This window comes from Silurus aristotelis (genome assembly GCF_946808225.1).
Source record: "Silurus aristotelis genome assembly, chromosome: 8".
Taxonomy (NCBI): Eukaryota; Metazoa; Chordata; class Actinopteri; order Siluriformes; family Siluridae; genus Silurus; species Silurus aristotelis.
In genome coordinates, this window is record NC_139581.1 from 10,561,429 (window position 1) to 10,570,227 (window position 8,799).

An 8,799-nucleotide genomic window follows, 5' to 3' on the forward strand; every position below is an offset into this window, starting at 1 on the left:
CCCTTTTTGTTTTTTTTCTCACTCCCAGGCTTTCTGGACAAGAACAATGATCTTCTTTTCAGAAATTTGAAAGAGGTCAGTGTGTGGGACTGGGGAGAAGTATGACTAGGGCGATTCACAAACATTGTGTTGTAGGTCCATTTTCGCTGATCTAACTTTGTAATATATGATGATGATCTGGGTGTGTGATTATACTTGACACAGGTGATGTGCATGTCCGAGAACAAGATCCTCAATCAGTGTTTTGATCGTGAAGAGTTAACGGACAAGAAGCGGCCAGAAACGGTAAGAAAGGATCATCTTTCCTGTTTGCATTGAAACATTAGTTCTGACTGAACATGATCTAAATCGATTGATATGTGGGGGGAATCTCTGCTAGTGCCCACACTGTGAGGAATGCCCTGACTCTTAGGTCACACTCATCATTGTGTGTGCGTGCATGCGTGTGTGTGTGTCAGTGTCAGTGCCCACTCTGCAGTAGGCCATTGGTTAAGAGAGAGTGGGCTGCTGCTGATGATGTGGCTAAGCTGTTTGTATGCATTGTTGATGGCCATCCTCTCCCACACTGTCACCGCCTGGCTGAATCTGCACACTAGGACGTGTGTTCTTCCAATCCTTCACTCTTCTCGTCCTCTGTCTTGTTTTCTCTATTCCTAGACAGCTACTCAGTTTAAGAACAGCCTGGCCAAGCTAATGGAAATCCTCATGTCTAAGGAACCGTCATACGTGCGCTGCATCAAACCGAACGATGCCAAGCAGGCTGGTGAGTTCTATGATTCTGACCGGTGTGTGTGTGTGTGTCTATGTGTTTGCTTACATGGTGTGATTTGTCTTATTAGTTCTGCAATTTTGCTTCAGTGCTATGGTTTGGTGATGAACAGCACAGCCATGTGGTGAAACTTTTAATATAAGCAAAAAAGAAAATCTCCTGTCTGTGATGGAAAATTACTTTCCTATCATTATACTGCTATGGTTTTCTGTCCACTCTCCAAGCTTTGTGTTATGCATTGTACTTTTCTGTCTGTCTTTACCGTTTTGAGGGTGATTAAAAAACATTTTTAGTACAGCAATGTTATGTTCTTCCATCTAGTTTAGTAGATTATTCTTTGAGAACTCTATAAGAAGTGTTGAATATAATTTAAAATCATTCAGTTTGTCACTTACGAACTTATTAGAGAGAAAAAAGTGAGACTAATCTTTGTTCATAATTTTAAAAAGTGGAGTAAAGTGGCAAATTACTGTGGTATAAGAGGATTAAAACACTTCATGATGTTATTCTAAAACAGTCAACTTCAGGGTAGTAGCAGTAATGCGACTGTGTCCAGATTTGATTGTTTTCTTTCTTGTACTACTCCTTACATACTGCGCTGTTTTTATATTTCTACCACTAGGTGGCAGGTGCACTGTGTTTCGGATCTTTCACCCTCTAAACAAGATTATTATAATTTTTTTTGCACAGTACTGTATATCAAGAACAACAGGCTAACTGTTTGTAGGATTTTAAGGAATAATCAGATACATTGAATACATTTTGTAATTGATCCAAATGGGGTTACGGTCACAGCACTCAAATGTCTGAAATGGCTTCATTCAATAGATTCCTACTTGTTAGAAGTAAATATTCTAAAATTATTTCACCATTTGCACCAAGAGAGGCTGGAGAAATCACCATTTTTATAAGATAAGATAAGATAAACCTTAATTCGTCCCACAGTGGGGACATTTCTTATATGAGGAATTTCTGTATCTGAAGAAAAATTTATCTTTTGAACATTGTCTCTTTCTTTAGGCCGATTTGATGATGTTCTGATCAGACATCAAGTGAAGTATCTGGGTCTGATGGAGAATTTGAGAGTAAGGAGAGCAGGCTTTGCCTACCGACGCAGATACGAGATCTTCCTCCAGAGGTCAGCATTTCTTACAGATTGTCTTTATCTACGAGTTTAAAGCCAGAGGGAAAGGCAGTCAGTGTTCCTGTACAAATACAGTAAAAATAGTGTCAGCACTTTCAGTTCCTGTGCAGTGTTTCATAATTGGGTGGGATTTTGACTAAAACAGCTTTGTAGTGTGTGAAATGGTTTGGCCAGATAATTTGTGCCAAAGTTCATGTTATTTGTTTTTTTTGCCACAGATATAAGTCTCTGTGTCCAGATACCTGGCCTAACTGGGATGGACGCTTGGTAGATGGAGTTTCAACACTTGTCAAACACCTGGGTTACAAACCTGAGGAGTACAAACTTGGCAGGTTTGTTGTACCCCAAAAGTCAATTTTTCAGATGTTTACACACGTTTTGTTCAACGCTAACTAAAAATCCGATCAATTTTAGGACCAAAATCTTCATCCGTTTTCCAAAGACTTTGTTCGCAACAGAAGACGCATTAGAAGTCAGAAAACACAGTATCGGTAGGGACCTTTTTTTCCCTTTTTGGTCAATGCTAGTTGAAACAGAATACAGAGAATCCATGTTTGTTAATGATCTGCTTAAGCATAATGTCAAGTCATACTTCTGATTAATATCTGTGCATTTGCAGCAACCAAGCTTCAGGCAAACTGGAAGGGTTACTCTCAGAAATCCAAATACCAGAAAATGAGACGATCAGGTATGGCTTGAAAGAAGGAGTTCTAATCATTTTGAGTGTTTTGTGGAGACAGAATAGATTCATTTCGATTGTTTATGCAAATTTGATTCTTTCCTTAAAAGGAAATTTACCAGTTTTGATGTTTTTGTTGTGCAGCCATCCTAATTCAGGCCTGGTGGAGAGGAATCTTAGCCTGCAGGAGAGCACGTCGCAGAAGACAAGCTGCTGACACCATCCGCAGGTCTGTCTGGTACAGTACATTGCTGCTCTTACTCTGATCTCACAGTGTTTTATATATTATTATAAAAACTGTAGCTGCATAATCCAGTATAAAAGTAAGTGTATTTATTGTGAGCAATGTAAAATTATGCTTAATTTTACAGCCCTAATTAGTATTGCATTTTCACAGTAATGTTTTAGGAAGGATGAATATATAGGGAAAAATCTGTTTCTTCAATGTTTTACATCCCACATTAAGATTAGTAGGGACCTATATAACTATATGTCGTCATGATCACAAGAAATTACATTCATGAAGCATATTTCGGAATTTCGGAATACTAATGTGTCGCAAACACGGGTATTTGCTGCATCGTAGCACTGACTGATTGCATGATTTATAAGAAAAAGGGGATTTAAACCAAGTATTATCAAATATTAATATCAAAAGCATTTTAAGGAAAAACCAGTATAAGGGGTGGTATGGCAAAACCCTAAATTAAGTAGAACTAATGTTACCATCCTGAGTTTAATGCTTTTCCGAAACCATCAAGTCACATTGTGTTTTATTTCTCAGCGGATAATTTATAGTTATGCTTGTGTTATGGAACATCCACAAAACAAGCTGGTCTGTGTTCAAATCATCCTTGTTGGTCCCCTTAGCAGCCATTCTTTTTTTTCTCTTACTTAGTAATATACTTAAAATCACTTAAAATATAGAAAAAAATAAAGCAGCTTGTTATGAAAGTAAGAAGCCACAAATGTTTTTCATCCAGAAGACGTAGAATACTAGACTGGCGTCTTGATTCTAACGAATCTAATAAATCAGTAACACTAAACACTCCTTCCAAACATCCTCAATAAATCTTCATAGAGGAAACACCTCAAAATTATTTTAGTTAGTTTTAAAACAATTTCCAATGTGCATTATTGATACAGAAACAATGAAGTTGAATAATTATTATAATATATAATATAGAGCTGCTGTTATAGGAAATTCATCCACATGTTCTAAGCTATTAGAATTGAGAATTTAACGCATTGGGTATATACACATTATACTTCAATATCTGTTTATGACCAGATTTATACTTTAATCATTTGTAGCTATGGTCATATTTATTTGAAAACCCTCCTTTCGTATTATAGATTCATTAAAGGATTCATGTACCGCCACCAGCCACGCTGTCCTGAGAATGAATACTTCCTTGACTATGTGCGCTACTCATTCCTAATGAAGCTACACAGGAGTTTGCCTAAAACAGTCCTGGACAAGAGCTGGCCTACACCACCACCTGCCCTAACTGAGGTTTGACTATGTCTTTGATTAACCATCATGTATTCTTACATATACTAGATACATATATATGTAGTGAATCTGACCTATGATGGTGTGTGGTATACCAGGCATCTGAGCACCTTCGCAAGCTGTGTATGCAGAACATGGTGTGGAAATACTGCAAGAGCATCAACCCGGAATGGAAGCATCAGGTAGAACAATGACTTATTAGAGGATTTATTTATGAATTTTTTTCAAAATGCAACATAGGACTTTACTAATTTTGTAATATGAGCATCTTCCATTTTCATTTTAGTTGGAGCAGAAGTCAATAGCCAGTGAAATTTTTAAGGACAAGAAAGACAATTACCCTCAGAGTGTCGCCAAGCTGTTTGTTGGAACAAGGCTTAGTAAGTGTTTCTCTGTGCTGATTCAATTGTTGAAATTGCTGGAATTTTTGCTGATCCCAGTTGTGCTTGTGAGTTAAAGATGGGGTATACTTATAATACCTTTATTAATATGCCAATTATAATAATATCCATACAGGAAAATCATCATTTTATAGCAATTTGTATATAAAAATAAACTCAAAAAGCATTTTTACATGTGTGTATTTACATGCTAGAAGAGTATGCATTGTGTATATTACAGTTATATATTGCATGAATTACTCAATTGCTAAATTTAATAATGGCAAAACTGAGTATATAGCAAAATGCCCAAAGTACTCTATGAAATCTTTTCTCTCTGCTGGGAATTATAACATTCTAGCACGTGTGTGTTTGTTTAGATGGGGAAGATATCAATCCTAAAGTGCTTCAGGCTCTGGGCAGTGAGAAAATGAAGGTATGCATTTTCTGAAGGATGGGATACTAGAATGGTGCATCAAGTTTGTTAATCAATTTAATAATGATAAATACAGTATATATTATCTTTTTCCTAAAGGCTACATTTGTTAATAGAGGAACCAAAGATAATAGATACTGTATTTATCATAGTCTCACACACACATCATTCCTAACTTATGTAGCAGTTGTTTTGTATATGGAGTTAAGTTAATTGGTGAACTACTGGCAAGTTAAGTTTAATGTGTGTCTCCTTACAGTATGGTGTTCCAGTGACTAAGTATGACAGAAGAGGGTATAAACCACGTTCACGGCAGCTGCTACTGACTGGAAGCAGCCTGACCATTGTGGAGGATACAAAGCTGAAACAGCGCATTGATTACAGTACTCTAAAAGGTGAAGGTGCAAATAAAAAAAAAAATCTGTTACGAGTATAAATAATAATAATACAAGTAATAAATATTGCCCTTCCTTATTTTAGGTATTTCTGTCAGCTCCCTCAGCGATGGCATTTTTGTCCTCCATGTTGTCTGTGAGGACAACAAACAGAAGGTGAGAGTGAAAGAAGGATGTGGAGAATGGCTACAGCAGACCACTGGGTAAAAAAAAAGAACACAAACTGTTATTAATATGTCAACTTGTATCTTATTCATAGGGTGATGCAGTTTTACAGTGTGATCATGTGATTGAGACGTTGACGAAAGTGGCAATCTGTGCCGACAAGATCAACATCATCAACATCAGCCAGGGAAGGTCAGTCGCATGTTTGTGTATTTAGTGTTTAATTAATTTAATAAATTTTATCTAAAAAATAAAGGAAATGTTTGGATTCCCATCCGATTTCTAAAACCTCTCTTTTTAACCATAAACAGCATAGCATTCACTGTGAGTCAGGGGAAAGAAGGAATGATTGATTTCACGTCTGGCTCTGAGCTGCTCATTACCAAAGCTAAGAACGGACACCTTTCAGTGGTAAGGACCGCACTATGTATTGCCATAACTGATACCTGAGAAAGATACCTGTTATATGTACACTTGTGCCTTTTCTTGCCAGTAGTTCACCAATTTAGCAAAAAAGCTTTAAATACATACATTTTTGCCATTTTATTTAATCCTCATGAACGGATTATTATAGAGATTGAAATTTGTGGCAAATTTGTGGGTGGGTTTGTCATATATAGCCAATGTGCATGATAAGCTAGCTAGAGAACTGATAAAATCATAAACTTAAATATTTTTAGTCTTAGTATAAAGAATATAATCAATGGAATACACAAAATTTTTTGTAAATGACCTCTTGTCTGTGTTTAGATTTGATCTGTTTCACCGGATTCATTTGCCAAATTAAATTAATAACTGTATAGCAATTTCATTATAATGGTATAATTAAACTTTAGTTATGCCAAGAGCACAGTGTGTTTACCAAATGTAAAAAGAATAACAATATTACAAGCTGGTTAACATTAAGTAAATGTTGATTCTATAGCAGACTGCAAAATAAATAAATAAATAATAAAATTAAAAAAAGAAGTGCCACGATTGCAAATTAATACTTACTGGTGCATCGAGTTTGTTAACCTATTAAAAAATTCCAATTATGTATACACTATATGTAGAGTAATCCCCCGCTTTTCCTCGGTTCGGATCTGGCGCCCCCGGTTTATCCTGGAATTGCACGAGCCACATATCTAATTTGTTTCTCTGATTTTCCCGGTCCCTCGCGAATAGCATGATAGACCATAAAGTTTATAGGGAGGTTTGGGGTGGCGTCCGTTTATCATGGTTTTGTAACGTAACCACCTGGATAAATGGTGGATTACTGTATTTATATGCACATATACAGCTTTTTGGGAATAACAGGCAAACAAATGTGTGAAATGCAATTCTGTGTGTGTTTTATTTTGCAGACCGCTCCTCGTCTCAATTCAAGATGATGGATACAGCCTAAACAGACAGAGCTACACTCTACCAATGAAATGCCAAAGGCTTCGCTTCAACTTGTGAACTTCCAGCAAACTAATTGTTATTTATATTTCTGAGTTTGAGAATTTAATATTGTTGTTATTTTATGATTTTATATTTTGAAGCCAAGAAATAACAATATTTCAGTGCGTGTTTTGTGCACTGTGTATCTATCTTGCTTAATTTGGGGAACAATAATTTAATGTCTGAGAAGCTTCTGCCTTACGAACAAGGAACTTTTTTGATTGTTTCTGTTCACTTTTTTTTTTCTACTTCTTCCAGGGACTAAGAAAGCAGAATTATACACTTGCATTTTAGTTATAGTAGTAAGAGAACATTCATTTTTAATTTGAAAAGTTAAATTATTCCTTAGCCAAGGTTTCTAGAACCTGTCTTGTATAAAAAGCTTATACCAAATACTTTTGCGCACCGTAGCCTGATAACTGTGATTGGTATATATCGGGGAAATGTATAAGGAATTGTTTTGGTGAGAGTTGATGTTAAGTACATTGAGAGCCTGTGTTAAGTGTTATGGAAAAGATTGTAATTGTAGGATCACAACTCATGATGCTAATGAAAGGTCAAGAAATTTGTATTCAAGCCAAGTTAAACTCAGGTGTTGGAATAGACTTAAATATATTGGGCTCCAAATACTTCAGTCACACATTAATACCCTTTACTGCTGACATTTATGCAAGTTTTTTCTTTTTGATAATCATTTTGAAAAATCATTAAGAGGTTGAGGCAATGGTAAATATAGACTGGTATGATACAAAACAATGCGTTCCACCTAAAGAATACCTTCACTCCAATTACAGTAGTAAATAGCCGTCTCGCTCTATATACCTATATACACTCGATACCTAATGATGCCGTTTTCTAATCCACATGTTACAGGCTTGAGAGAAGCAGCTGTTAGCTTGTGAAAGGGAAAAAAGGCATACAAGTATCAACAAAAAAGGGGTTTGGGTTGTGTAAGTGCGCACTACATTTGTGCATAATTAATATGGCTTTTCTCGAACAAAAATATGCATTAGAACGATACAGATATAGGAGACCATTGTACTGTGTATACAGTATAATCTTGTTAAAGGGTTAGTTGATTGTTAAAGGGTCACTTTATAAAATGGAGCAAGTGCCTGTATCACTTTATACAGCTTTAAAGATGACACTAAAAAAATAAAAAAATAAATAAATTCTATCAAGTGCCACATGTAACATAGATCAAATATATAAAAATCTATATATTTTATTGTTATAAAAAGTTCCTAACGATGTCCTTGGAAAAGCTTTGATTAACCTTTTCTTAATGCACCTATAGACAAACATAATTGACATTTGTGGGTTTTTATTTTATACTGTTTGTGTAATTTAAGGAACTGAAAAATGTTGTTTGGATGCACACTGACAATATACCTAAGCATAATAAAGCTGATTTCATAAATAAAACTTTTGTCAATCCCATGTGTTTGTCCACTAATACGTTATTGTGGGAGATGTATACAATTTCATATATATAGTCAAGTTCATAAATATTTTGACAATCTAAGTTCTTTTTATTTTAGCCGTCTATGTACAGTACATATGAGAATAAAGAACAATCTATCAACTTCTATTTAAGAGTATTTACATCTAATGTGGGTGGATGGTGTAAGAAAGTAATTTTTATAAACTGTTCACTGTATTTAAACATGAGGGGGTGGTGGCTCCAGCGGTTAAGGCGCTGGGTTGCCGATCGGAAGGTCTGGGGTTTAAGCCCCGGTATCGCCAAGCTGCCGCTCTTGGGCCCTTGAGCAAGGCCCTTAACCCTCTATGCTCCGGGGGTCCCTTACGAGGGAAATACCAAGGTCCCTGACGTCGGAGTGACGTGGGGCCGCCTTCCCGTGGGCTCACCACCTGCAGGAGGGACCGTAA

General features: G+C 36.2%; 1 protein-coding gene across 8 annotated transcripts in view; it reads left to right on the plus strand.

The window, feature by feature from the left end:
- myo1cb (myosin Ic, paralog b) overlaps positions 1 to 8,334 on the plus strand; it is a 41,917-nt gene extending 33,583 nt beyond the window's left edge. For all 8 annotated transcript variants that reach the window (XM_083548309.1, XM_083548308.1, XM_083548312.1 and 5 more), the window contains 17 exons: positions 29 to 75; positions 205 to 285; positions 658 to 763; positions 1,790 to 1,907; positions 2,132 to 2,245; positions 2,328 to 2,404; positions 2,533 to 2,601; positions 2,737 to 2,821; positions 3,949 to 4,108; positions 4,207 to 4,290; positions 4,395 to 4,488; positions 4,869 to 4,924; positions 5,184 to 5,319; positions 5,405 to 5,475; positions 5,579 to 5,676; positions 5,796 to 5,895; positions 6,831 to 8,334. In XM_083548309.1, coding sequence (XP_083404435.1) covers positions 29 to 75; positions 205 to 285; positions 658 to 763; positions 1,790 to 1,907; positions 2,132 to 2,245; positions 2,328 to 2,404; positions 2,533 to 2,601; positions 2,737 to 2,821; positions 3,949 to 4,108; positions 4,207 to 4,290; positions 4,395 to 4,488; positions 4,869 to 4,924; positions 5,184 to 5,319; positions 5,405 to 5,475; positions 5,579 to 5,676; positions 5,796 to 5,895; positions 6,831 to 6,857 — 1,523 coding nt within the window. In that variant the 3' untranslated portion in view covers positions 6,858 to 8,334. The remainder of the gene's footprint in view (positions 1 to 28; positions 76 to 204; positions 286 to 657; positions 764 to 1,789; positions 1,908 to 2,131; positions 2,246 to 2,327; positions 2,405 to 2,532; positions 2,602 to 2,736; positions 2,822 to 3,948; positions 4,109 to 4,206; positions 4,291 to 4,394; positions 4,489 to 4,868; positions 4,925 to 5,183; positions 5,320 to 5,404; positions 5,476 to 5,578; positions 5,677 to 5,795; positions 5,896 to 6,830) is intronic.
- The last annotated feature ends 465 nt before the right edge of the window (positions 8,335 to 8,799 follow it).